The following is a 26,228-nucleotide window of genomic DNA, read 5'->3' on the forward strand; positions in this document are numbered from 1 at the left end:
GGACACTGATAGTTTTATCCTAGATATAAAAACTGATGATGTTTCTGAAGATATGAAGAAAAATATTGGAGTATATGATGGAAGTAATTTCAGCAAGAAGAGTGAGTTATTTTCCAAAAAGAATGAAAAGGTTATTGGTAAGTTTAAGGATGAGTTGGGTGGAAAAGTAATGAGTGAGTTTATTGGATTGAGAACAAAGGCATATGCTTATATGTATGGTGATCAGATTGATAAGAGGTTAAAGGGAATAAAGAAATATGTAATAAAGAAATCAATAACTTTTAGAAATTATTATAATTGTTTGATGAATAAGAAAGAAGAATATAGGAAAATGAATACAATAAGAAGTTATAAACATAACATATATAGTGAAGAAGTAAATAAAAAGGCATTAGGAGCCTTTGATGATAAGAGATTTATTTTAGATAATGGAATAGATTGTGTTCCATATGGATATTGTATGATTGAGTGAATAGAATAGATTGTGTTTTAACGATGGGAAGATGGGTTAGGGTTTTTTAAGGCTACCGCCGCGTTTTTTTGCAATATATAAATGGTCAAACCAAGTATTAATCAAACTAAAGAGTGGAGAAAATCTCAGTCTTGGTATATAAATGGAAAACATAATGAATGTGAAAAATATCAAATAAGTCTTATTGAAAAAATAACTAAAACAAAGGTAAATAAAACAAATAAGCGAATCAATTTAAAAAGTAGTAAGTTAGAGGATGTAAAGAAAAAAATGAATATCCTTGAATGGACTGAAAACTTTGATGGTTATCAATTGAACAATGAAAAAACAATTTACTATAATCTCAAAATGATATGTGGCTCAGGAGGTGGTCAAACAAGAGCATTAAGAGAAGTTTATCATTTCGTAATAGCACAAAAGGGGTATCTTCAAAAATATAAAGATTCAAATGTTTAGTTTTTCAATATTTTAGATGGGGATTATTGTGCAAAGAAAATTAAACTATTGAAGGAATTTGAGAATGAACAAATCTTTATAGGTTCAATGAGTGAGCTTAACAATATGCATCGGTTATTTGATAAAGAGTGTCCCGAGTCTTAGACGTTTCAGATATTTCTTTAGAATCACCTTTAACAAATCTTTATCTTATTGCATGGATTATTTGAAAAAAAAGTGCCCCCAGGTTAAAAGGGGAGACAAATAAATATACCTTGGGATAAAAAGGGGGTTTATTTTTAGGGAAAAAAATATGAATTGCTGAAAATCCCCCATTCATTTACATGGGGAAAAGTGAGCCAGAACCAGTATATTCACCCTACTGACGGCTTTCAGAAGATAAGGTACAACTTTTAAAGTGACATAAGTGTGAGTTGAGGCGACGCCTATTGGGCGTTGGTACAAATAACCTGACGATGTAAATCAGGGTATTACTGCATTTATTTATTATACCAATTATTTCCTTCTTTTTAGTTCCAATGAGATTTCTTACAATAGTTCATGTGTCATAGACAGGATTGCCTATAAGTACTCGCACTCCCCTCTGAGCTGTGGAACCTGGGCTTGAATCCCAACCCAGCTGTAGTCTATCATCCTGGTGTTTCACAATCAGGGCTATTCATCAGTGCGTGTGTGCTGTGCCCCGGATGGACGTTAGACTGGGCATTCCGTTTGCCGGCATTAGTCAGTGGATGTTAAAGATCCCACGGTGTTCTTCGTGAAGTGTTGGTGAGCTATTGCCGGTACCATAAACAAATTCCAAATTCCTGCCCTGACTTCCATGCCAGAGTGGGAACCTGACCGGCATTGTGGCCTCGGAACTGCTTTGACAGCACGGACTCTCTGCGTGGAGTATGGCACATGAATGATGATTTTTGAGTTGATGTGAAATAATTATTTAAACACAGTTTCATTATTTATCTTGTATTTCATAAGCACTGTTGCCATGCTCTGTTTGTGCCTTTGTTTTCAGGTCGGGAACTGGGTGGTTATCTCCAAAATTGGAGAAGGGGCTTGTGCAATTGTCTTCAAAGCGCAGAACATCAACTCAAAAGAAGAGGTACAAACAAGCTTGTGGTATATTTCCTGTGTCTTCCTTTCATCTTCTGGGAGCTGGGACAGCTCGTGGGAGAGCTAGATAGAGCACAGAACAGAAAATGGTGGTGGGAGGGGGGGCAGTAATAAAACACAGACAGCAGGTTCGATGGACACGATAGAGGAACACATGGAAGAACAATGATAGCAAAGGGATGGGGAGATTCATGGAAAATACCGAAGTGCCATGTTTACATTGCACGAAGTAAAGACTCGTTCCTGCTGCACACGAATACAAACCTGATCCTGTGTTTTTCTTTGTATATTTTTTTTGTTACAATTTGGACAGGATCATCCCCAAAATGCGTGTTTTGAGAGAAGTTTTCAATTTTTTTTTTCCGGGGGCATGCGTCGGACCATCCTCGTGAGAAGTTGTTTCACTCGATGTTTTCCTTTTTTTTTCAAAACGTCTGCAGTTTCACCCATCCATACATCTTGCTCACTTTCCCACATCGTAACCAAAATCTTACAACGTGACCTCTCGTTTTCTCTTTCAGGTTGTTTTGAAGGCGGCAAAAAGTTCGGCAGGTTCGAGCAAGTAAGTTTGTGTGAATGGGGATATAATGGTGTTTTAATGACTGAACCAACGCAGTCTAATTTACCCCTGAACTGTCCTGGTAGATGTTTTATCTGTGATAGATCTTTGTGTATTTACCCTGGAGGTTGAGTCTCTCTGTGTGAGTTACAATCTTGTGGTTGTAGTTCCGGTAACATTTTCATTTTATTGATTGTTTTGCACGTTAACGTCCAGGTTAACGTCTTGGATGCCAGGTTAACGTCCATCCAGGTTAACATCGAATCGCCCTGCCTGTGAAATACCAGGATGATAGTTTATAGCTGGGCTGAGTTTCCAACCCAAGCTGGATGGCTTTGAGACTAGTCTGCATCCATCAAGGGTGCGAGGCCATTCTGTCAGCCCTCCTTTGAATTGCTTGTTCTTTAATAAAAAAATATCACCCACACGCAATCACATAAATCATTCCGGTTTATTGAGAACTGTAAACATTGGACAAGGCAGTACAAAGACTGATATTTGTCAAGTTTACAAGAACAAAACAAACTTACAAATATATGCATAAAAATATAGAAATAATAATAATTTAAAATTACATGAATGTGTATATTATGCATTAAAAAGATGTATGGAATAAAAATGCAAATTAGCCAGAAATAAAAGACATTTTAAATTGCAACAAAAGTTGTCTGAGCTCGGGGTCCCCATGGCTCAAAGCTCACTCAGCAAGGGCAAAAGGAGTGTTGGCATCGGTGAAGACATCGTGTACACTGTGTTCGCAAACGTCGAGCATTACCTACAAATGCCCAGGCAGAGTACGGAGCTCAGAGCGAGCACCGCTATGGTCCGTGCTCCCAGGCCTTGCAGACGGGCCGAAGGAATGGATCTGTAAACACAGAACAGCAGTAACTGCTGGCCCAGAACCCGGGACCATGCATTTCTGCACACCAATATGAGACCGAGTGCGTCCCACTCAAGCACCGAGAGCACATCGTTCATCCCGACGGCAAGCTCAATCTGAGTGCTGCGTGAGCTTCACCTGCTCGGTTGCTCTTCCTCTTGAGCATCGGTCGTCGTACTGGCATCCTCCTTCCACGATCACACTCCTGTATCGGAATGACGACCTGTCCATGTATGTACTCCCCCCCCCCCCCACCCTCTGACTGAGGATCCCTTTGCATCTGAAGACGCAAAAGCAGTAGTTCTTCTTTGTCATGGCATCTGTGAACAGATGACGCCCCACTTTGATGCAACCCCGCTTTGGTCAGACACTTGACCCAGACCCATGACGTTTATTACTATTAAATTGAATTTAGAATGGGATTAAAATAAATTAAATTCAAATCAAAGAGGTCCAGTGCTGAATTGGAGTTATTATTTTTTTTTTGTATACCTTGTCGAGGCTCGTATGAGAGCTAAGACACAACTCACAGCAAGGGGGCATGAGACAAGAGGGGCGGGAGTAGAAGGGACAAAACAGTGGGGAACAAACACATTAGGTGAACTGTGGAAGGGAGAGGGATGGGAATGGGACGGGGAACATGGCGAAGAGAAGATGGACATTACAGGGACTTTCAGGAAGGAAAGCAGGGGAATTGAAGGAAGTGGGCTTGGGTGGATTATCGGGGGTAGAAAAGATGGAGGATTTGGATGGGGGGAAGATAAGAGGTGGTGGTGAACAGCTGTTTTGAAAGCCTGGAGGGAAGAATGGGAAAGAATAGAGTGAGGAAGTTTATTCCAAAGGTGGGGAAAAAGAGGAATGAAAGAGTGAAGATGAGCAGTGATTCGTGATTTTGGTACTTTTACCAGAAGGGGGTTGTTGGTGGACCTTGAGCGCCCTGTGGAAATGTGGTGGGGACAAATCGCAGAGAGAGCAGGGGGGGCAAGGCTGGAGAGGAGTCGGTAGAAGACAGAAAGACCACCGACCAACCTGCGGTGATTGAGTGAGAGGCCCAAAGACTCAGCTTCATTGCGGGAGATGCCGATGATCTTAAATGCCCTGGTTTTGACAGCGTGAAGCCGAGAAAGGTGGGAGGCAGGAGCACCAGCCCAGAGGGGAGAGCAGTACTCCATCAGGCTACGGACAAAAGCTTTGTAAGTGGTCAGGAGCTCAAGAGGGCCGAGGAAGGACTTAGCACGATGGAGGATTCCCAGTCGGCGACTGGCTTTTGAGGCAAGGTTGGAAATGTGACTTTCCCAGGAAAGGTCATGGCAGATAGTGAGACCCAGAAGCTTGAAAGAAAAGACTTCTTCCAGAGGATTGTTGAGAAAGTGGATGGGAGGGGGTTCTAAACAGTCCTTTCGAAGAGACAAAGTGAGAGTGTGAGATTTGTCTGGATTGAAAGACATGTTCCACGTGTTGGACCAGTTTGGGATTTTATCCAGATCTGCAGTGAGCGAAGAAGCTGCTGCTTGCCGGTCTGAGGGATGACAGATGGTACGGCAGAGGGTGGAGTCATCAGCAAAGAGAAATAGAGGATTTTCCAGAGAGTCGGAGAGATCATTGATGAAAACCAGAAAAAGAACAGGGCCCAGAACGCTACCTTGAGGAACTCCAGCCTGCACAGGAAGAGGGGATGAAAGAACTCCATTTATGGCCACACGTTGACTGCGACAGGAGAGGAAGTCTGCGAGCCATGAGTGGAGATAGCCTTGAATACCATGGGAAGAGAGTTTGGTGAGTAGTGCAGGGTGCCAGACTGTGTCAAAAGCACGTGATATGTCCAGGGATACGGCTCGGATTTCCTGTCTGGCATTGAGGACCTCCATCCATTGATGGGAGAGCAGAAGCAGCATATCCAGGGTAGAGTGACCTGGTCTGAAACCAAATTGATGATCGGAAATCAAGCCATTGGAGAAGAGGAAGGATTTCATGTCTGAAGCGATGATGGATTCCATAACCTTGCTGATGATTGGGAGAAGGCTGATTGGTCTGTAGTTGCAGGGATCTGTTTTTGCACATTTTTGTGCAGGGCAGTAATGTTTGCTGATTTTCAAGCAGATGGCAGATGACCTTGAGCAAATGAGAGGGTGAATCGACCAGAGAAAGGGTAAGCAAGAGCAGAGGAGCAGGTTTTTAGGACACGTGGGCTGAAGCCGTCTGGACCGGTTGCAGAATCTGAGTCGAGGTTTGAAAGCAAGCTCTCCACTTTGTCAGAAAAAATTGACACAGAGTCCAGGGACAGTCGGGTATGACTGGATAAAGTGGGTACAGAAAGCAATGGGTTTCGGACACAAGATTTTGATGCAAACACCGAGTTTAGGCCTTCAGCCTTTTCACGTGCGGTGTCAGCAATGTGGCCATTTGAGGTAAGAGAGGGGATCGAGGGGGAGCATCCACCCGAAATAGATTTGCTTAGACGCCGCCAGGATTTGGAGGAGGGAGAGAGGTTTGACAGTTCAAATTTGAGATGAGAAAGATGATGTTTTCTGGCTCTCCTGAGTGTAGAAACACACTTGTTCTGAGCTTTATGGAAGGAACTGAGATTACCCTCATTTGGGTTTGCTTTCCATGAGGCAAAGGCAAGTTGTTTCAGGACAACTGCCTCGCCACAAGCTTCAGTGAACCAAGGGCAGAAGGAAGGGTAGGTCAACTGAAGATGAGAGGGGGATAAATCTGTGCATGAGGGAGAGCAATTTTCTTTGAAAAAATTCCCAGGATGAGTTGATGTTGGAAAAAGTAGCGATGGGAGACCAGTTTAGAAGTTTGATGGCTGCTTGAAGACCCTGCCAGTCAGTCTCAATGAAATGCTAGACTTGACGGCACTGAGGTGGTTCTCTAATAACAGCCAGAGAGATGTTTACTTTGACAAGCACGTGATCAGAAGAACCGATTGGAGCGGAGTAAGAACAGCAGATATTCTCAGGAAATTTGTCAAAATCATATCCAGAAGAAAAGGAGCACCGTTGATTGAGATCTGGATTGAGAAGTTGACCGATTGAGCCAGTACAGTCCCAAAGTCAAAGAAGTCTTTTGCTGAAGTGCCATGGCAGGTGAGATAGGTACCCACACCCAGCCAACTGGCATGATGACAATTGAAGTCGCCACATATGAGGAAGAGAGAGTTCGGATGAGAGAATAGAAGTTGATCCATGTTTTCGGATAGTGAAGTATAAATGGAGTCATCACTGTTTGATGTGCAGTGCAGCACACATATAAACATGAGGTGGGAGTGGATGGGAAGCCATAGCCAGAGGTATTCCTGGGGGTGTGAGGGAGTGAGGGCAGTGCATGGAGAGTGAGGAATAGAGTCTTTGATGAAGAGAGCAACTCCTCCACCAGGACGAGGCTCAGTTCTGTCATACCGGAGGAGGGAGTAAGTGGGGAGAGATACTTGGGAGTCAGAGATTTCTTGAGGGAGGATAGTTTCTGTTCGGCAGATTATGTCTGGTTTGTCAGTAGCAGCCTGTATGGAAAGATCTGAAAGGTTTGAACGAAGGCCCCGGATATTTTGGGTCCACACTTTTAATGAAGAGGGAGGGCAGGAGGCTTTAGGTGCAGGGGAGAGGAGTGGGAGGGTAGGACAAGGGAGGAGGGGGGGTAAGAAGAGTTGTTGAAAGAGCGTGGGGGATTGCAGAATAGCTTGGGGAGGGTGGAGATGAGGAGGAGAAAAGGCTCTGTGGTGCTGGATTGAAGTACAGTGGGGAGTAATAAGAGAGGGGGCAGAAGGCAGTTGAGGATTTGAGGAGGTGGAGTGAAGAGGTGGAGGAGAGAGGGGAGTGAAAGGAGGCAGCTTTGTGTATGAGGGGGGCAACTTTGAGAAGGGTAAGTGAGGGGGGTGAATAGTGGGGGAAGGGTGAGCGGGGAGAGTTTCAGGAGAAAGGTGAGGGGGGTGTTTTTGAGAAAGGTGAGAGAGAGGCTTTGAGGGAGAAGGGTGTGATCGTTGCTTTGAGAGGGAGGAGTGAGAGAGGTGAGTTCGCACTGAAGTTGCAAAAAAAGAATAATTGATGGAAAGCAAACATTCATAGCGAACTGGGTTTTTTAATTTCTCGGTCAGAGATGCGATTAAACACATTTCTTGAAGGATGCAATAAAGGCGAATTAAGAGAATGGAGAGAATAAACACTGCAACAGTTGGATTTTTTTTTCGACAAGGTTTGAATGAAAGGTTGAATTGAGAGTAATCTGTTGAAATAGCAGAAGAGTAGTGCATTATGATACAGTAATGAGAACCACACATGTGAAAGAGGAAGATGAAGCATTATGAGAGATCGTTTTTATAATAATTATTATTATTTTTTGATAGAGATTGCATACGATTAGGTAAAGGAAAGGTTGAAGAAAAAATTGTGAGTTGAATGGTGAATTTGGATCGTGAGGTGGTGAAATTTCATCCAAATCAGTCAACAACTTTTTGAGATATCCTGCACACAAACAGACAGACAGAAAGAGGTGAAAACATAACCTCTTTTATCTTCTGTGGCAGAGGAAATAAGCTTGCTTTCACTTGCCAAGCCAACCGTTCCTGATCAACAGTGTTAATTTGTGGAATGTTTGCTTGAGTGCTCAAGCCACTTGGCAAGCGCTCTACAAGAAACTTGGTAAATGAACTCATTCCAGGTTGAAGGTTATGTGTCAGTCGCTGCGAGTGGAATGGAAGCGAAATATTGCGTTTTCAAAATGGATCGAACTTTCCATCCAATACAGGTTTTTACGATACTAAAACAGGTTAAACGCGTGAAATCCAGGTCACTTGCCATCTATGGTGATGGGTAAAAAATAATTGGCTCTTATCTGCAATTCAGAAAACATGGTAGGTAATGCGGCAAATGGCTCGGAAATCAATCGTGTGTTATCAGCTTTGAAAGTCACAAAGAGAAACTCCTGACGATTCTAAAGCAAACCCGGTTCATAGAAAGACTAGAAAGGCACTCGGAAGAGTGGACACCTCCGCCATTTCAAGCCTGATCCACGAGAACATATCGGGCCCAATACATTTTTGAAATATGCTATATATCGTGTTTGGCACAATCTCTCAATAGTGAAGAATCACTTTAAAAATTAAGCAATTCTCGTATCCAGATCCGGATTGTCACTAAAATCGAAGCAATTTGTCATGGCCACACACCCAACCTGTCTACTAAGATTCATCGAAATCCAACCACAACTTTATGAGATATCATGCAATATATTAGTTTAGCCCTATCTCAATGAGGAAGAAAGCGTGCCTTTTCCATAGAAAGCGCTGGTGGGATCGCATCCCGTGAATGCGTGTAAACCTATTGGTGCATTGCATACATCAGCTCCAAGACAACAGGTCATCTTCTGCAAATCCATAATGCGTGATGTCTCAAACACCTCATTGCCAGTCATGAAGAATGTATTGCAGGCAGATATTGTTGAAGACAAAGGGAAATTATGCCCACATTCGAGTCGCAGCTCACAATTACAACATCTTCAAACGTTGCACTCGCATGTTGCGCGTGGAGAAGAAGCCACGTGCCTGCTTCCTCATGGTCACATGACAACTCGTCAACAGAGCAAATGGTTGTGATGGCATTCCTACTCCTCAGAACGTGACAGTACTCTCCATGTGTGATGTACACATCAACGTCCCTATCGAAGTCGGCACACAAGTTGATGTCCTTCCATACCGACATGAGGAAAGCATCAAGTGATTCTTTATTCTGACCGTTTGACATGAATTTTGACCATTGCTTCGGTGTTTTTTGGTCTTTACCATAAATATGTATGGTCTAGCTGCCACTGACCGCTCTCCTATCCCTTTCTTCATTTTTTTTACTCTTATATCAGTGTAGTGATCGACAACAAAATCTAGGCGAGCACAATTCCTGTTCTTGGCAAATTTTGTTAAGGCAGAGAAAATGGCATCAGCCAGCCCTCCAAAAGTAGCTGGGATAGGCTTAATGGACCAAATCAGGGGACCCGCATCAACAATGATTGCTGCGTGGTCAGGGATCCCACTCTTCAGGTAGTCAATGCACTTTTCCTCGACCATTGTCAGGAGCTTGGACTTAACATTTTTTACCAAGGACCCGTCAGCACTGGCAAGAGCTTGTGAGACAGGTGCCAGGGAATGAGTCAGAATGTCATAGAGATTGATACTCTGAGACTGACCGATGGCAAGAAGTCACGAGATTACATTTCTCTCATTTTTCACAATGACTTCTTGACCACTGGTTGTTTTGGAAGATCTTGCAATGCTTTGATCGGCAAAGGTTCTCAGTTTTGAGAAGTATGGGGTCAGTGGAGAGAACATATCAGGATGAGGCTTCATCTTCCGGTGGGGTGCAGTCTGCTCATCCAATCCATCCACTATGTCCAGACTTTCATCTCTCACAGTCAAACAGTCGTTAATATATCGGCTCAGAGATTCCTCGCCAGTCTGATAAGCAGACAGGAGATCATGTTTGACACGATCATTAGCTGTGACCCCAGAGCTTAAACAAACCAGTTGATCAGACTCAACTTCAAATGGGTTGATCATACTCTCAATCGTAGTGATGATTGACTGGACATCAGGTCAGGTCAGGTATGGGAGCATGTGCCAGAACAGCGCGTCGCTGCGTCCACTTTCCACCAGTACTCCAGGGGCCTCCGTCTGGCCATCCCCCAGGCAGATGCCAGCCCCATCCCCATCTCCTTGAGATGATGGTCAACCTGTTGCAACCATGAGGCACGTGGTCGACCCACTGGCCTCCTCCACTCATGAGACTCCCTCGCTGAGAGAATCTGGTGAGCAGGATCAGAGTCAGGAAAACGAGCCACATGTCCATACAGCCGCAACTGACGCTCACGGACTATGCAGGTAACAAATCTCATCCGAGTCTCTCTCAGCAACCGCTCGTTGGACACAAAATCCGACCAGCGATAGCCAAGGATTCTCCGAAGAGACCTGGTGCCAAAGGAATTAAGTCTCCGTCTCAGATCCTTGGTCAGAGTCCAAGTCTCGCACCCATAGAGCAAGACTGGAAGTACCAAGGACCTGAAGACTCGGACTTTCGTCCTCCCGCACAGGTACCGGCAGCGCCACACCCCATGATCCAGTGAATCCATGACTCCCCAGGCCCGACCCAGACGTCTATTGAGCTCTGACTCGCAGCCAGCAGAGACATGAATATCACTGCCAAGGTAAGTGAATCTCTCCACGACCTCAACATCCTCACCACAAACAGACACAGACAGGACAGCAGCATCCAAGATGTCACCGAAAGCCTGGATCTTAGTTTTGACCCAAGAAACCCGTAATCCCAACGGCTCCGACTCCTCATTCAGCACCTCGAGGGCCCCCAAGAGGATGTCTAAAGTCTCCGCAAAGATGACTGCATCATCTGCAAAGTCAAGCTCCGAGACCTTGACATTCCCAAATGATGCACTGCAACTTGATCTCTCCGACATCCTCCCTAGAATCCAGTCCATACAAGTGCTAAAAAGTGTGGGGGCAAGTACACATCCCTGACGAACTCCAGTAACAACTGGAAATAAGTCAGAGATGGTACCACCACACTTCACAGCACTCTCAGTACCAGAGTAGAGTTCAGACATCAGATCGATCAGTTTTGGTGGCACCCCAGGAAGACCAAGAATCCTCCAGAGGACATCCCGATTCACTGAATCGAACGCTTTACAGAGATCAACATAGGCTGCAAGCAGCCCCTGCCGAAACTCTCGGCTGCGTTCGGTGAGGACACGAAGTGCAAGGATACGGTCAATCGTTGACCTCTTTGGTGTAAAGCCTGATGCTCTGGACGCTGGTGCTCAAGCAGATGGTGGCGAACCCTATCGAGATTTATCCGAGCAAAGACCTTGCCCGGCACTGAGAGCAGCGTCACCCCTCGGTAGTTGTTGCAGTCTTGGCGATCACCCTTCCCTTTCCAGAGAGGGACAACAAGGCCCCTCTTCCAGTCAGTTGGGATGATGCCTGTGTTCCAGGCAGAGCACAAAACTGCATGCAACGACATGAGTGCAGCATTTCCACCAGCATTGAGAAGTTCAGCATGGATGCCACAGATCCCTGGAGCTTTGCCCCGTTTCAACTGGTTCACCGCAGCCCGTGTTTCCACAAGCGTAGGTGGACCACAGTTGATTCGAGGGTCAGCAACAGGGATTGTAACACCCTTGACGTCCAACTCGACAGCTGTGGGATCAGCCTGGTACAACCGCTCAAAGTAACCGGCCCAGCGGGCCTTCACTTCAGACTCCTCTGTCAAGAGCCTACCACTCTCTGCTCGAACTGCAGTGCTCCGAGGGATGGGCTTGGATGAACGTAATGCGCGAATTCCCCTGAAAGCGGGACGAGAATCACCTGTCCACAGGTGATTCTCTACCCCCTCACAGATTCCTCTCACATAGGCCTCCTTGTCCACCCTCAGTGCACGTTCAGTTTTACGCCTCAGCTCCCTGAACAGCTCAGCTCTGCCATTCAGCCTGGCCCTGCGACTCTGGTCAATGGTATCCAGTGTCCCTTGAGAGACAAAATTCTTCTTTGCCCTGCGGTAAGCTCCAAGGCATCCACCGGCAACATCAAGGACGGTGGTCTTGAAGGCGCTCCACAACTCTTCAGGACCCCCCAAAGCACACAGACCCCCCAAGTGTCCACTCAGCCTGTTCGCAAACTCCTCAGCTACTCTCTCATCCCTGAGCTTGGCAACATCCAGCCTCGGCTGGGATGGTACCATTCTCCAGGATTTAAGGTGCAGCTTTAGAGTTGCTACAACAAGCCTGTGGTCAGTTTTGAGGAACTGAGCACTCCGGTAGACCCTGCAGTTCTGGATCATCCTCCAGCGACCGTCAATGAGGACATGGTCAATCTCCTTTGCCACACCACCAGCATTGGAATACCAAGTCCAGCGATGAGCTTGTGGGCGCTGAAACCATGAACCAGCCACCCTAAGTCCACGACTTCTTGCAAAGTCAAGGAACTTAGTGCTATTCTGGTTCATAGTTCCTGACCCATGGGGACCAACACACACCTCATAACCGTCCCTATCAGTTCCAGTCGATGCATTGAAATCCCCCAAGACTAGAAGTGTATCTCGTCTGGGGCATTGATCAACCACAGACTCGAGTGTGGCGTAGAATGCATCCTTCACGGTGAGATCACTCGCCTCAGTCGGAGCATAAACAGAGACCAGGGAAATGACACCTAAGGAGTGACGAATCCTTAATCTCATAATACGCTCGTTGACCGGTGTTACCTCAATTATCATTGGGGTCAGCTTATTGGACACAGCTACAGCAACTCCTTGGGTATGGTAACAATCAGAGCGACCAGACCAATAGTAGGTGTAACCACCCACCATTATCTCGCCGCAATCCGGTCTCCGAACCTCAGAGAGAGCTGCAATCCCGATGTCCAAACGCTTGAGCTCAGATGATAACAGAGACAGGTGATCATCCTCTCTTAGGGATAGGACATTCCAGGCACCCACCCGAAGGGACCGCCTCAGGTTAGCCCAAGGAGACCGCCGTCTGGTGGACGACACCTCAGCACCACCCCGACACACTCTGCCGCAATCTGACCCAGGGATGTTACCCCGTGGTTTCCCTCCTATCAAAGATTGGGGGTCCCGAAGGCTTTTCCCCAATCCTGTCATCCGGTGAGCTGCCCTGCGAAGGGAAGCTGCATAGGAGGTACTCCCACGGAGTGGGTTTTCAGATTTTTTTGCGTTTTTGCGTTTTGCGGAATGAAGGGTTTTACGGTGGCCGGAGTGCAAATCCTGCCACCAACCTCCTAATAAGAAGTGACCCAACTGCAGGAGGACGTCCGCAGACACAGTTGGGCACTAGATATGGATGGCCGTTGGCTCACAAGGAGCTCCTCCGCCCTTTGACAGGTTTTGTTTTTAATCCTGCTGGGTGTCCATATCCAAACACCCTCCTCACCAGAAAACCTGGTGGGGGAGACGGTTTAGTCGCCGACAACCCGACCATGGAACAGGTTAGTACAGGTTTACATGGTACCTGTAGCAGGTCACAGATCGAACCTGACCTGACATAACTGACTGACTGACTGGACATCCTGATCATCTTAACTCACTTGCGACTCGTACAACCCCTTCCTCTTGGTGCAGTCAGGCGACATACCTGCCATAACCTCGCATTGCCTTGCAATGGCCCATCGCAATGGCCCTTGCAATGGCAATCGCATTGCCTTGCCATTTGGCCCATCATGCCTGTGCCACACCCACAACCGATTAATAATAAATCCCAAAATCAAATTTAATTTTGATGTAAGAATGGGGGAGGGGAAACACACACACACACACACACACCCACCCACACACACTTTAAGGCCATTTTCCTGCTGGAGCAGGGGTTCGCCTTGCAGGCTCCATGACAATCATGGTTCCCCTTTTTGAGGCAATATTTTTATGGCCGGATGCCCTTCCTGATGCCAACTCTTTAGTCGCCTCTGACAACATGCAGGGATACTGTGTCCCTTTTCTAACCGGGGCACACACCGGGACTAGTACACTGGTGCTTATTTTGCCGACCTCAGAAGGATGACAGGCTGAGTCGACCCCATGTGGTGTTAATTCAGCAGCCAACAGGGTTTGAACTCAGGATTCTAGGATCCCAAGCCAGCTGTCCAAACCACTAAGCCAACACCAGACTTGGGGGGCGGGGGCGGGGGGGGGAATGGAAGACGAAAAAAGTGTGGCAGGTTCAGGGATATCTCCAGGGTGTTAAAAAAAACTGGAGCGAAGTCGATGGAGCGCCTTCACAAGTCCTCACTCTTCCCATCTGAAGCAAAGTTGAAAGATGGCAAAAAGTTCCACCAGGAATGAATCAATTTCAGCCACTACCCAATCATAATTGCTCAGGTATATGTCCTCAACTTGTGAAAGTGCCTACCACAGACTTGGGTTCTCTGCTTGATCACATCGACAACAACAGCTCAAGCACAAACCCTTTTGTGGATGTCTACTACTCAGATCATGATGCTGCCTTCCATTGTATGTCTCTCTACGTGTATAAGCTACCTTGCCTCTGGTCCAATCACTTGTTTGTTTTCTGTTTTTTTTAATTGCGATTTATTGTGTGGTGTGGTGTGTCTGTGTGTGGTGTGGTGTGTTCCCGTTATTAGTGTAACCCCTCCTCAGCATGGTAACTGGGCGAATAGTGGTGTATCACTGCGTGCTGGCTTATGGCGTCCTAAATCCGTAATTACAATTCTGATGTAACATTTGTATACCACCATGAACTCTAAACCCTTGAATAAAACATCAAATCCATTAATCTCTTCAGTTATTGTTTTCACAACAGTTGTTACAATTTGCATACAAAAGGAACATTTCCTTACGTAACTTCGTTCCTTTACAAGCAATCAACTGAAGATAACCTCAACAATGATTCTGAACGTTGGACCAAGAACAAAACACGAAATGTCCTTAAACCATCAGCATTTTCTTTATTCATAAAACTCCCTAACCCACTGTTGTACAATTTGACTTTAAGAACTACAGATATGGAGGTTTAGACACTCCAGTGAACCTTCAGACAGGTGTTGGTGTTATGGTTACCTCCTCACTACCTACTGATGAGGGTGAAACTGCTGGTTTCTCATTTTTAACAGTTTTTTTTATCTCCTGGTTCTGGTATTGCATTTACAAACTCCTCTGGAGGTTCTAAACGAATAGGAAGACTTATTGAAGGGACGTCTCATCTTAGTTCTTCCTCAGGTAAGTAATCTCTCTCCAGTGGCTTTGGTGTTTGCTCTCGAGAGTCATCTGCGATCAAATGATCTGTATGTACATATCGGCGGTTATTTTCAAGGTTATCATGACTATGTATGTATGAGGACCTTTAATGGACACGCTTGTACCAGGTATCCACTTCTCTTTTCCTCCCTTTAAATTTCTAACGTACCGGCTGATGCATGTTATATTGACGAACGCTCGGGTGGAATCCGTCATGTTGAAATTTGAAGCTATCTTATTCTTTTAGTCTTTTCATTGTCGATATGGTTTCATGAACTAAACTCAAGGTTTTGGAATGTGTTCTCGGAACAGTTCTGTGGGTGTTATCCCAGTTGTAGTGTGTCTTATGTTCCTATAATTCAGGAGTACTTTTGCTACCCTGTGTTTCAATGACAATGAATTATCTGATTTCTTGAACATTCTCTTGAACATTGAATGTCTGTACGTTCTTTTCAGCCAATCCATTTGAAGAGGGTAGCATGGAGGGCATAAGGTATGTTCAATGCAATACCATTTAACTTCAAAAATGTAAAAATTTCGTCCACAATAAATTGGTCCATTATCTGAGACAAACTGTGTGGCCAACTCGTATCTTGCAAATAAGGATCGTAGGACCGTGATCAAACCAACAGCGGTGGTGCTGGACATTGGGAAGACTTCTCGCCATTTAGAGTAACTGTCCACAACCACCAGAAAAATTTAACCTTTGACCTCTGCATAATCCACATGAATTATCTGCCACAGTTCTGTCGCCCAAAGGCCATAACAAAAGAGGAACAACTTTCGGTGCCAATTGAGCATCCGTGCATTTGATACATGATCTGACCTTCTTCTATGTCCCCATCTAGCCCTGGCCACCAAACGGATGACCTCGCCGAGACTTTCATTCGACATACTCCTGGGTGAGTTTTGTGCCATTCACCGAGCATACGCGTTTGTAACGGCGAAGGAACTATGACCCTTTGTCCCCACAATAAACATCCGTCATCATCCGACAGCTCGTCTCGACGCATGAAGTATGGTTGTACCATTTTGTTCATACTATAACTCGGCCATGCTGATAAAGTGTATTCGTACACTTTCACTTGTACTGGATCTTTCCCCGTACACTCTGCAATTTGTTTTGCAGTCACCAGTAATGAGTCCATCATTGTTTTGAAAACAAAGTTTTCTTCCAGATCTGCCGTGCTTGGATCGACGACTGGAAATCTATTTAACATGTTGGCGTTTGCGTTTTGTCAAGACATACAGTATTCAATGTCATAGGTGTACCCACTTAACAATGACAACTGTTGCAATCTAGCTGCCGCTAATGGATGTATCCCGACCGTAGGACTGAATATCCGGGTCAGTGACTCGTGATTCGAGACCAATTTGAACTTTCGGCCATACAAATACAAATGAAACTTCTTCAATCCATACACTTGCTAATCCCTCTTTTTCAATTTGTGCTAAATATTTTTCTGCTGCACTTTTGGTACGCGACGCATAGACAATCGGGCATTCGGTCCCGTCCATGAATCATGAATGTATGGCTGAGACAAGCCCCTAACCCTTTTGGGCTAGCATCTACACTCAACACGAGTGGTTTTGTGGTATCATAATGTACTCAGACTTTTTCTCCTGTGAGAAAGGTTTTTGTGTACTTGAATGCTTGTTCACATTGCTGAGAACACATCCACTTCGTGGAATGGTTCAATAAGTTGTTGAGGGGTGTCAGGTTGGAAGACAATTTTGGAATTAATTCTCCATTGTAGTTTACCATCCCCAACAGAGATTTTTATTCAGACACATTTGTGGGTTTCTCTGCTTTTTGAATTGCCTCGACCTTGTTTTGTAATGGGCGAATCCCCTTGGCACTCGAACTGTGACCTAGATATTCAAGTCATGCCTTAAAAATTGACATTTTACACCATTTAGTCGCACATTGTGCTTCTTCAATCTTTGTAACACCTTTTTTTAACACCTTCACATGCTGATCTACAGTTTCAGTGGCCACGACTATGTCATTCATATAGCAATGGACATTTTCTATTCCGAACAAATTTTGTCCATGGTTGCTTGAAACTGAGACGGTGCTGTTTTCACACCAAAACTGAGCCCTTTTTGAGCTAGAAGACCTTTCTGTGTGTTTAGCACTCGTAGTTTAGAGGAATATTCGGCAAGGAATAATTCATTGAATGCTCCCGTTAAATCAAGCTTGGGTTTGCTCCCATCTGCTTGAGCACCAGCTTCGAGAGCAGTCAGGCTTTGCACCAAAGAGGTCAATGATTGACCCTATCCTTGCTCTTCGGGTCCTCACTGAATGCAGATGAGAGTTTCAGCAGGGGCTGCTTGCAGCTTATGTTGATCTCTGTAAAGCATTTGATTCAGTGAACCGGGATTCCCTCTGGATGATTCTTGGTCTTCGTGGGGTGCCACCAAAACTAATCAATCTGATGTCTGAAGTCTACTCTGGTGCTGGGACTGCTGTGAGATGTGTTGATACAACCTCTGACTTATTTCCAGTTGTTTTTGGAGTTCATCAGGGGTGTGTATTGACTCCATACTTTTCAGCGCTTGTATGGACTGGATTCTGGGGCGGATGTCGGAAAGATCAAGCTGCGATTCATCGTTTGGGAATGCCAAGATCTCTGACCTTGATTTCACAGATGATGCAGTCATCTTTGCCGAGATTTTAGTTATCCTTTTGGGGACCCCCGAGGTGCTGAATGAGGAGTCGGAACCACTGGATTTACAGGTTTTCTGGGTCAAAACCAAGATCTATGCTTTCATTAACATCTTGGATGCTGCTACCTTGTCTGTTCCTGTTTGCGGTGAGGATGTTGATGTCACAGTGAGATTCACTTACCTTGGCAGTGATATTGATGTCTCTGCTGGTTGTGAGCCAGAGGACAACAGACGTCTGGGTCGGGCCAGGGAGGCATGGATTCACTGGATCATGGGGTGTGGCACTGCCGGTACCTGTACGGGAGGACGAAAGTCTGAGTCTTCAAGTCAAGTCTTGGTGCGACCAGTTTTGCTCGACGGATGTGAGACTTGGACTCTGACCAGAGATCTGAGATGGAGACTTAATTCCTTTGGTCCCAGGTCTCTTCGGAGAATCCTTTGTTATCACTGGTCAGACGTGTGCAACGAGCGGTTGCTGAGAGAGACTCAACTGAGATTTGTTCCCTGCATGGTCCGTGAGCATCAGCTGCGGCTGTGTGGACATGTGGCTCGTTTTCCTGACGCTGATCCTGCTCACCAAATTATCTCAGTGAGGGAGCCTCGTGAGTAGAGGAGGCCAATGGGTCGACCATGTGCTTCGTGGTTGCAGCAGATTGATCAACATCTCAAGGAGATGGGGATGGGCCAGGCATTTGCCTGGGGGATGGCCAGACGGAGGCCACTGGAGTACCGATGGAAAGTGGACGCAGCAACACGCTGCTCTGGCGCATGCTCCCATACCTCACCTGATTGTCAGACACAAGGTGGTCAGCAAGACATGATGCTGCTGGAGCATTTAAGAAAGGCTACTTTTGATTTTCATGAAGTTTTAAAAAGTGCTGTAGCGAAATGTTTATAGATCTATACACAGTAACACAGTTCAGCTCCTTTTTATTTTTTATTTCTGTATTGTATCAGTAGTTCAGTAGTTTATTAATTTCTCACTCACCCTTCTCAAAGTTGCCCCCCCTCACATCCACAAATCTGCCTCCTTCCCCTGCCCTCTCACCTCCATCTCATAATGACACCTCCTCAAATCCTCAACTGCCTTCTGCCCCCTCTCTTACCCCCTCTCCCCCAGCAACAGAGAGCCTTTTCTTCTCCTCCTTCAGCCCCCTCCCCTAGCTATTCTGCAATCCCCCACACTCCTTCCACAACTCTGCTTACCTCCCCCACTCCTCCCTTGTCCTACCCTCCCGCTTCCTCCCCTGCAAACAAAGTCTCCTCCCCTCCCTCTTCATTAACAGTGTGGACCTCAAATATCCGGGGCCTTTGCTCAAACCTTACACATCTTTCCATGCAGGTTGCCACTGACAAACCAGACATGATCTGCCTCACAGAAACTTTCCGCCCTCAAGACGTGCCTGACTCACAAGTATCTCTCCCTGCTTACTCCCTCCTCTGGAATGACACACCTGAGCCTTGTCCTGGTGGAAGAGTTGCTCTCTTCATCAAAGACTCTATTCCTCACTCTCCATGCACTGCCCTCACTCCCCCACACCCCCAGGAATACCTCTGGCTACGACTTCCCCTCCACTCCCACCTCATGTTTAAATGTGTACTGTACCGTCCACCGAACAGTGATGACTCCATTTACACCTCACTATCCGAAAACATGGACCAACTTCTATCTTCTCATCCAAACTCTCTTCCTTATATGTGGCGACTTCAATTGTCATCATGTCAGTTGGCTGGGCGTGGGTACCTCTCTCACCTATCATAGCACTTCAGCAAAAGCTTTCTGTGACTCTTTGGGACTGACTCAATCGGTCAACTTCCCGACCTCGATATCAACCAATTGTATTCCATCTCTTCTGGATCTGATTTTGACAAATTTCCCTGAAAATATCTGCTGTTCTTCTCTTGCTCCAATCGGTTCTTCTGACCACATGCTTATCAAAGTGGACATCTCTCTGGCTGTTATCAGAGAACCACCTCAGTGCCGTTGAGTCTGGCATTTCACTCAAGCCGACTGGCAGGGTCTTCAAGCAGCCATCAAACTTCAAGACTGGTCTCCTATCGCTTGTTTCTCGTCATCAACTCATCCTGGGAATTCTTTCAAAGAAACTTGCTCTCCCTCATGCACAGATTTATCCATCTCGTCTTCAGTTGTCCTCTCCTTCCTTCCGCCCATGGTTCACTGAAGCTTGTGGTGAGGCAGTTGCCCTGAAACAACTTGCCTTTGCCTCATGGAAAGCAAACCCAACTGAGGGTAATCTCAGTTCCTTCCATAAAGCTTGGAACAAGTGTGTTTCTACACTCAGGAGAGCCAGAAAACAACAACTTTCTCAGCTCAAATCTGAACTGTCAAACCTCTCTCCCACCTCCAAATCCTGGTGGATCTAATCAAATCTGTTTCTGGTGTATGTTCCCCCTCTATCCTCTCCCTTACCTCAAATGGCCGTACTGCTGATACCACACGTGAAAAGGCTGAATGCCTAAACTCGGTGTTTGCATCGAAATCTTGTGTCTGAAACCCATCGCTTTCTGTCCCCACCTTACCCAGTCGCCCCCAGCTGTCCCTGGACTCTGTGTCCTTTTCCTCTGACAAAGTAGAGAGTTTGCTGTTGTCGAAGATATCACCAAGTTATCCTGTACATTTGAACATTTATTTCACAAACAGCAAAAACAAATACGTACAAACACATTCATATGCGCATATGGAGGGACCGGAATACGAGACTCGTTCCAGATCTCTGAAATACATGGAGAATTTTAGTTCCTTGTGTAGTATTTTTTTTTTTAGGCGTTGGCACCAACTTTGTGAGGTCTTAACATCCTACAGGTGAAGCTTAATTTCGGCCTTAATACATCCCCAACTTGACCTGGTTGAATGGTTATAACATATATTTCAAATCCAGACATGTTAATTCTCCCCCAGCACAGAAAAACACACAGAATGCTAGAATGATGTCAAACTTCAACTCTTTTGGGCATTTTGATAAATTTCTACAGTAAAAAGTCAGGCTGCTTCTCCCAGACTGGGAAAATATATTATCTTGAAGCGATTAGAGCTTAGTCTCTCTATCGAGTGCAGCCTGTGGCTGCTGGTTGCATCATTGGTTGGGACGTGGCTATGCCGCTGATGCAGTGTCCCCCTTACAAGTACACTGGTGCTCATTTTGCCGACCTCGGAAGGATGACAGGCTGAGTCAACCTCCTGGTGTTTTTTTTTTTAATTCAGCAGCCAACGGGGCTTGAACTCAGGACCTGAGGATCCCATGCCACCACCCTAACCACTAAGCCAACACCAGGCTTTAGAGCTTAGTGAATACATCTGGCCATTTTCTGAGACACACATTCCAACTTCTTGGCGCATTTTATAATTTAAATGATAGGCAATTCTTTTTACTGAATCTGGCTCACTGGAAAAGTCGGCCTGCTCATTCCATTTTTCATAGTCAGGTCGATCTTTCCATACAAAGGGAAGATATGATTATGTTCAAACACATAAAATCAAATGATATTTATTTTAATATCAAGCTCTAAAAAACAATATTTTGTTATTGGTTTTATCACCCTCAAACCCATTATGCTAATTTCAGAGAAATTGCATTGACTCTGTCAAACCTCGATTCAGATTCTGCAACCGATCCAGACGGCATCAGCCCACATGCTCTAAAAACCTGCTCCTCTGCTCTTGCTCACCCTCTCTCTGTTCTATTCACCTTCTCATTTGCTCAAGGTCATCTGTCATCTGCTTGGAAATCTGCTAACATTAGCGCTCTGCATGAAAACGGTGCAAAAACCTTAGCCCTGCAACTACAGACCAATCGGCCTTCTCCCAATCATCAGTAAGATTATGGAATCCATCCTCACTTCTGATATGAAATCCTTCGTCCTCTCCAATGGCTTGATTTCCGTTCATCAATTTGGATTCAGACCAGGTCACTCTTCCCAGGATATGCTGCTTCTGCTCTCCCAACAATGAGTGAAAGTCCTCGATGCAAGACATTAAATCAGAGCCATCTCACAAGACGTACCATGTGCTTTTGATACGGTCTGGCACCTGCACTGCTCACCAAACTCTCTTCCTATGGTATCCAAGGCCATCTCCACTCATGGCTCGCAGACTTCCTCTCCTGTCGGTCAACGTGTGGCCCGAAATGGAGTTCTTTCATCCCCTCTTCCTGTCCAGGCTGGAATTCCTCAAGGCAGCGTTCTGGGCCCTGTTCTTTTACTGGTTTTCATCAATGACCTCTCCGACTCTCTGGAAAATCCTCTTTATCTCTTTGCTGATGACTACACAATCTGCCGTACCATCTGTCATCCCTCAGACTGGCAAGCAGCAGCTTCTTCGCTCTCTGCAGATCTGGGTTAAAATCACAATCTGGTCCAACACGTGGAACATGTCTTTCAATCCAGACATATCTCACACCCTCACTACGTCTCTCCGAAAGGACCTGTGGAAACCCCCCCCCCCCCCAACCCCACTTTCTCAGCAATCCTCTGGAAGAAGTCCTTTCTTTCATGCTTCAAGGTCTCACTATCTGCCATGATCTTTTCTGCGAAAGCCACATTTCCAAGCTGGCCTCCAAAGCCAGTCACCGACTGGGAATCCTCCATCATGCAAAGTCCTTCCTTGGCCCACCTGAGCTCCTGGCAACATGCAAAGCTTTCGTATGCAGCCTAATGGAGTACTGCTCTCCACTCTGGGCTGGTGTTCCTGCCTCCCACCTTTCTCGGCTTCACGCTGTGGAAGCGAAGGCATTTTGGATCATTGGTATCTCCCGCGATGAGGCTGAGTCTTTGGGCCTCTCAATCTCTCACCGCAGGCAGGTTGGTGGTCTTTCTGTCTTCTACTGTCTCCTCTTCGGTCTCACCCCCCCCCCCTTTGCTCTCTCTGAGATTTGTCTCCACCATATTTCCGTAGGGCGCTCAAGGTCCGCCAACAATCCCTTTCTGGTAAAACTACCAAAATCACTGCTCACCTTCACTCTTTCATTCCTCTTTTTCCCACTTTTGGAACAAGCTCCCTCACTCTGTTCAATCCTAATCTTTTCTCCAAGTCTTCAAAACAGCTGTTCACCACCACCTCTTATCATCCCCCATCCACCTTCTTCAAATTTCCTGCTTTCCTTCCTGAAAGTCCCTGTGATGTCCATGTTGTATACCCCATGTTCCCCGTTCCCCGCCCCATCCCTCTCCCTTCCACAGATCTCCAAATGTCGCTGTTCCCCACTGTTTTGTCCTTCCCACTCCCGCCCCTCTTGTGTCATGCCCCCCTTGATGTGCATTGTGTGTAAGGTCCCATACGAGCCTCGACAAGGTATACAAAAAAATAAAAGGACTTTCTGCTGGAAGTACGACAGGTCCTGAGGATGATAGGGCACATAGCCCTGTTAAACAAATGCCTCCACAAGTTTTTAACCCAGTCCCAGGTGTTCGTTGTGGGACGAGATATCGTCGAGTCCCTGAATGGACCGAGGACTTTGTCATGTGACATGGTTACTGTTTGTTTGTTCTCTTGGGGGTGGGCTCATCACGAGTTGTTATTTTCACGAAAAAGGAATATGTGGTATATTTAGAGTTGCATGCTTGGTGTTGGCTCTATGGTTCGGGTGGTGGGCTTGGGATCCTATGATCCTGAGTTCAAACCTCACTGGGCTGTTAAATTAATACCAGGTGGGGTTGACTCTGCCTGTCATCCTTCCGAGGTCGGCAAAATGATTGCCAGCTTGCTGGTATTCTGTGTCGGAGTGGTGACCCATCCAGGATTGTGTCCAATAGTCAAGGAGACTGCTTCGGCAGCACCAACGTTCTACAGAGCATGGTCCCAATGGAGGGATGGATGGAGGACATTAATCTATCTATAATTCCAGCAGTGAGTGTGTGTGTGTGTGTGTGTGTGTGTGTGTGTGTGTGTGTGTGTGTGTGTGTGTGTGTGTGTGTGTGTGTGTGTGTGTGTGTGTGTGTGTGTGTGTGTGTGTGTGTGTGTGTGTGTCTGTGACCACTATTTCTCGACAACCACTGGTCCGTCTAATTGAAACTTGCCAGGTATATTGTTGGGGCCCTGAGGATGTGCCTTCTCAAGGTTTGATATTAATCGGACAAGTGCTTCTCAAGTTATGGCTATTTATTTACCAAACCAATGACAAGACACGTTGTTGCGTGGGCGTGGCCGATGGGGAAGGGAAGCTCAGCTGCGTTCCCCATTACGGGTTACAACGTACGGACTTCCGGAGAGTGATGACTTCGTGTATTCTAATAATTTCTCGATTTCTTATGTGCATTTATAGATGAATACAATGCCCCAAGTTATGATCGTTTTCATATGAGACGGTGCATAAATTTCGGTAACATCAGAGTGAGCTGGTATGCTCCAAACCAGGAAGTAATTTTTTTCTCTCTTCTCTTCTCTTTGTTTTTCCTTGCGAGGACATTGCGTAAAGGCAAAATACGTTGGCGCTAATTGAATAATTGGCCATTAAAACCTAAATTGCGAATCATCGTAAGTGCGATATGCGAACTTCCGGGCCACGCACGTACGGGCATGCGAAAGCGAAGAAACGGCCTGTGTGGTTGTTGTTTGTTGCTCGCGGTGGATTATTTATTTATTTATTTTTTACGGGCACGTACTTAATTAATTAATGAATGCTTGATGAGCCGGAACCGAGAGTGACGTCAGCGGGTTGTCGAGGGTGGAGCACGTGACGTGATGAAACACATGAGCGAAGGATCTGTCGTGTGGACTGTTTGCGAATACACAAGGCCGCACACAAAACACGTGACCCATTGGGGGATTGATTGCCGCAGCGTCACATGGAGGAAATTTGGGGAGGGGGGAGGGGTTCATCGTCACAATCGCGTGACTTCATCCTCACGTGCGCAGAATATTCTTTTATTTACCTGCAGCGACATGACGTGTCAATTTAGAACGACCTTGCTTTTCCTTGAATTCTTTAAAAGGCAGAGGTGCTATTGAAAACATTCATTTGAAGTTATGAGGGGGAATCTCCGAAAAGGAGAAATCAGGAAGTTTAACTTGAAGTTTGGAAAAATTTGGAGGAAGTTGAAGGGAAAAACCGTCTCGATGATGGAGCCGTCAGATGGCAGACACCGAGATAAAAAAACAAGCTTATACTGTGGAATCTGATGGAGATTTAAAAAGGCGGCGTTGCTCTCATTCACGGTCACGTGTGTCAAAAAAAACTACCAAAACAAAGTCACGTATTTCGTGTGCAACTCCATCTGTTCATCTGAAACGCGGGCGACGACTCAGATGTTGCAGAAAAAACTCAAACCGAATCAATTTATAAAATTCATTTGTAAATTCGTAGGTATGAGAATTTTTTTATTTATTAAAACAACAACAACAACAACCACCACGTGCACTTCCAGACGAATCGGTGAAAGCCTTATCCCAGAATGCTTAGCGGTTGTGACGATTTCCTAATAGGATCCGCGGCGGAGTCGCCGGCATGGCCGACCATGCGATGTGGGGTGAGAAACACAATAAGACGCTTTCCAGGTCGTTTTCGCAATTTCTGCCGAAGGAATGTGGCTCGCATGTGATTTCTGTGCTTTTGAAGTTCTCTTGTACGTTCATCTCAGACATGGAGGGCTTCGAACCTGAGGTGAAGGAAATCGTCACACTGCCTCAGCACGGTGACAGGTGGGAAGGTGAAGACGAGCAGCAAGATGTGAAGGTAACGAACAACGTGCAATACCTCTTGGTTCGATTTACGGAAATTTGTGTTCAGGAACCTCATCATTTGTGTGTGGGTCTGTGCATCTTTATCCTCCTCCTTGTTACCCTCTTCCTCCTCTCGTCGCCACTTCTCTCTCTCCTCTTCTCTCTCTTTTTAACTCGCTCGCTACCCCCCCTCTCTATCTCTACCCCCACTCTCTATCTCTACCCCACTCTCTATCTCGACCCCCCTCTCTATCTCTACCCCCTCTCTATCTCTACCCCCCTCTCTATCTCTACCCCCTCTCTATCTCTACCCCCTCTCTATCTCTACCCCCTCTCTATCTCTACCCCCTCTCTATCTCTACCCCCTCTCTATCTCTACCCCCTCTCTATCTCTACCCCCTCTCTATCTCTACCCCCTCTCTATCTCTACCCCCTCTCTATCTCTACCCCCTCTCTATCTCTACCCCCTCTCTATCTCTACCCCCTCTCTATCTCTACCCCCTCTCTATCTCTACCCCCTCTCTATCTCTACCCCCTCTCTATCTCTACCCCCTCTCTATCTCTACCCCCTCTCTATCTCTACCCCCCTCTCTATCTCTACCCCCTCTCTATCTCTACCCCCTCTCTATCTCTACCCCCTCTCT

General features: G+C 46.0%; 1 protein-coding gene and 1 long non-coding RNA gene across 2 annotated transcripts in view; both read left to right on the forward strand.

Moving 5' to 3' along the window:
• Positions 1–1,617: 1,617 nt before the first annotated feature.
• On the forward strand, positions 1,618–16,141 carry LOC147014956 (uncharacterized). Its single transcript, XR_015050089.1, has 5 exons — positions 1,618–1,819; positions 1,941–2,027; positions 2,560–2,600; positions 15,696–15,732; positions 16,088–16,141. It is a non-coding gene; the product is annotated as an uncharacterized LOC147014956 (long non-coding RNA).
• Positions 16,142–25,245: 9,104 nt separating this feature from the next.
• The window catches only part of EIF3J (eukaryotic translation initiation factor 3 subunit J), a 72,766-nt gene continuing 71,783 nt past the window's right edge, over positions 25,246–26,228 (forward strand). Inside the window, exons 1-2 of the mRNA XM_085849224.1 lie at positions 25,246–25,391; positions 25,503–25,597. Of these exons, the coding sequence (XP_085705350.1) occupies positions 25,370–25,391; positions 25,503–25,597 (117 nt within the window). The 5' untranslated portion in view covers positions 25,246–25,369. The remainder of the gene's footprint in view (positions 25,392–25,502; positions 25,598–26,228) is intronic.

Source organism: Eptatretus burgeri, chromosome 12 (assembly GCF_056783735.1).
Source record: "Eptatretus burgeri isolate ZD-2024b chromosome 12, Ebu_testis_v1, whole genome shotgun sequence".
Lineage (NCBI taxonomy): Eukaryota > Metazoa > Chordata > Myxini > Myxiniformes > Myxinidae > Eptatretus > Eptatretus burgeri.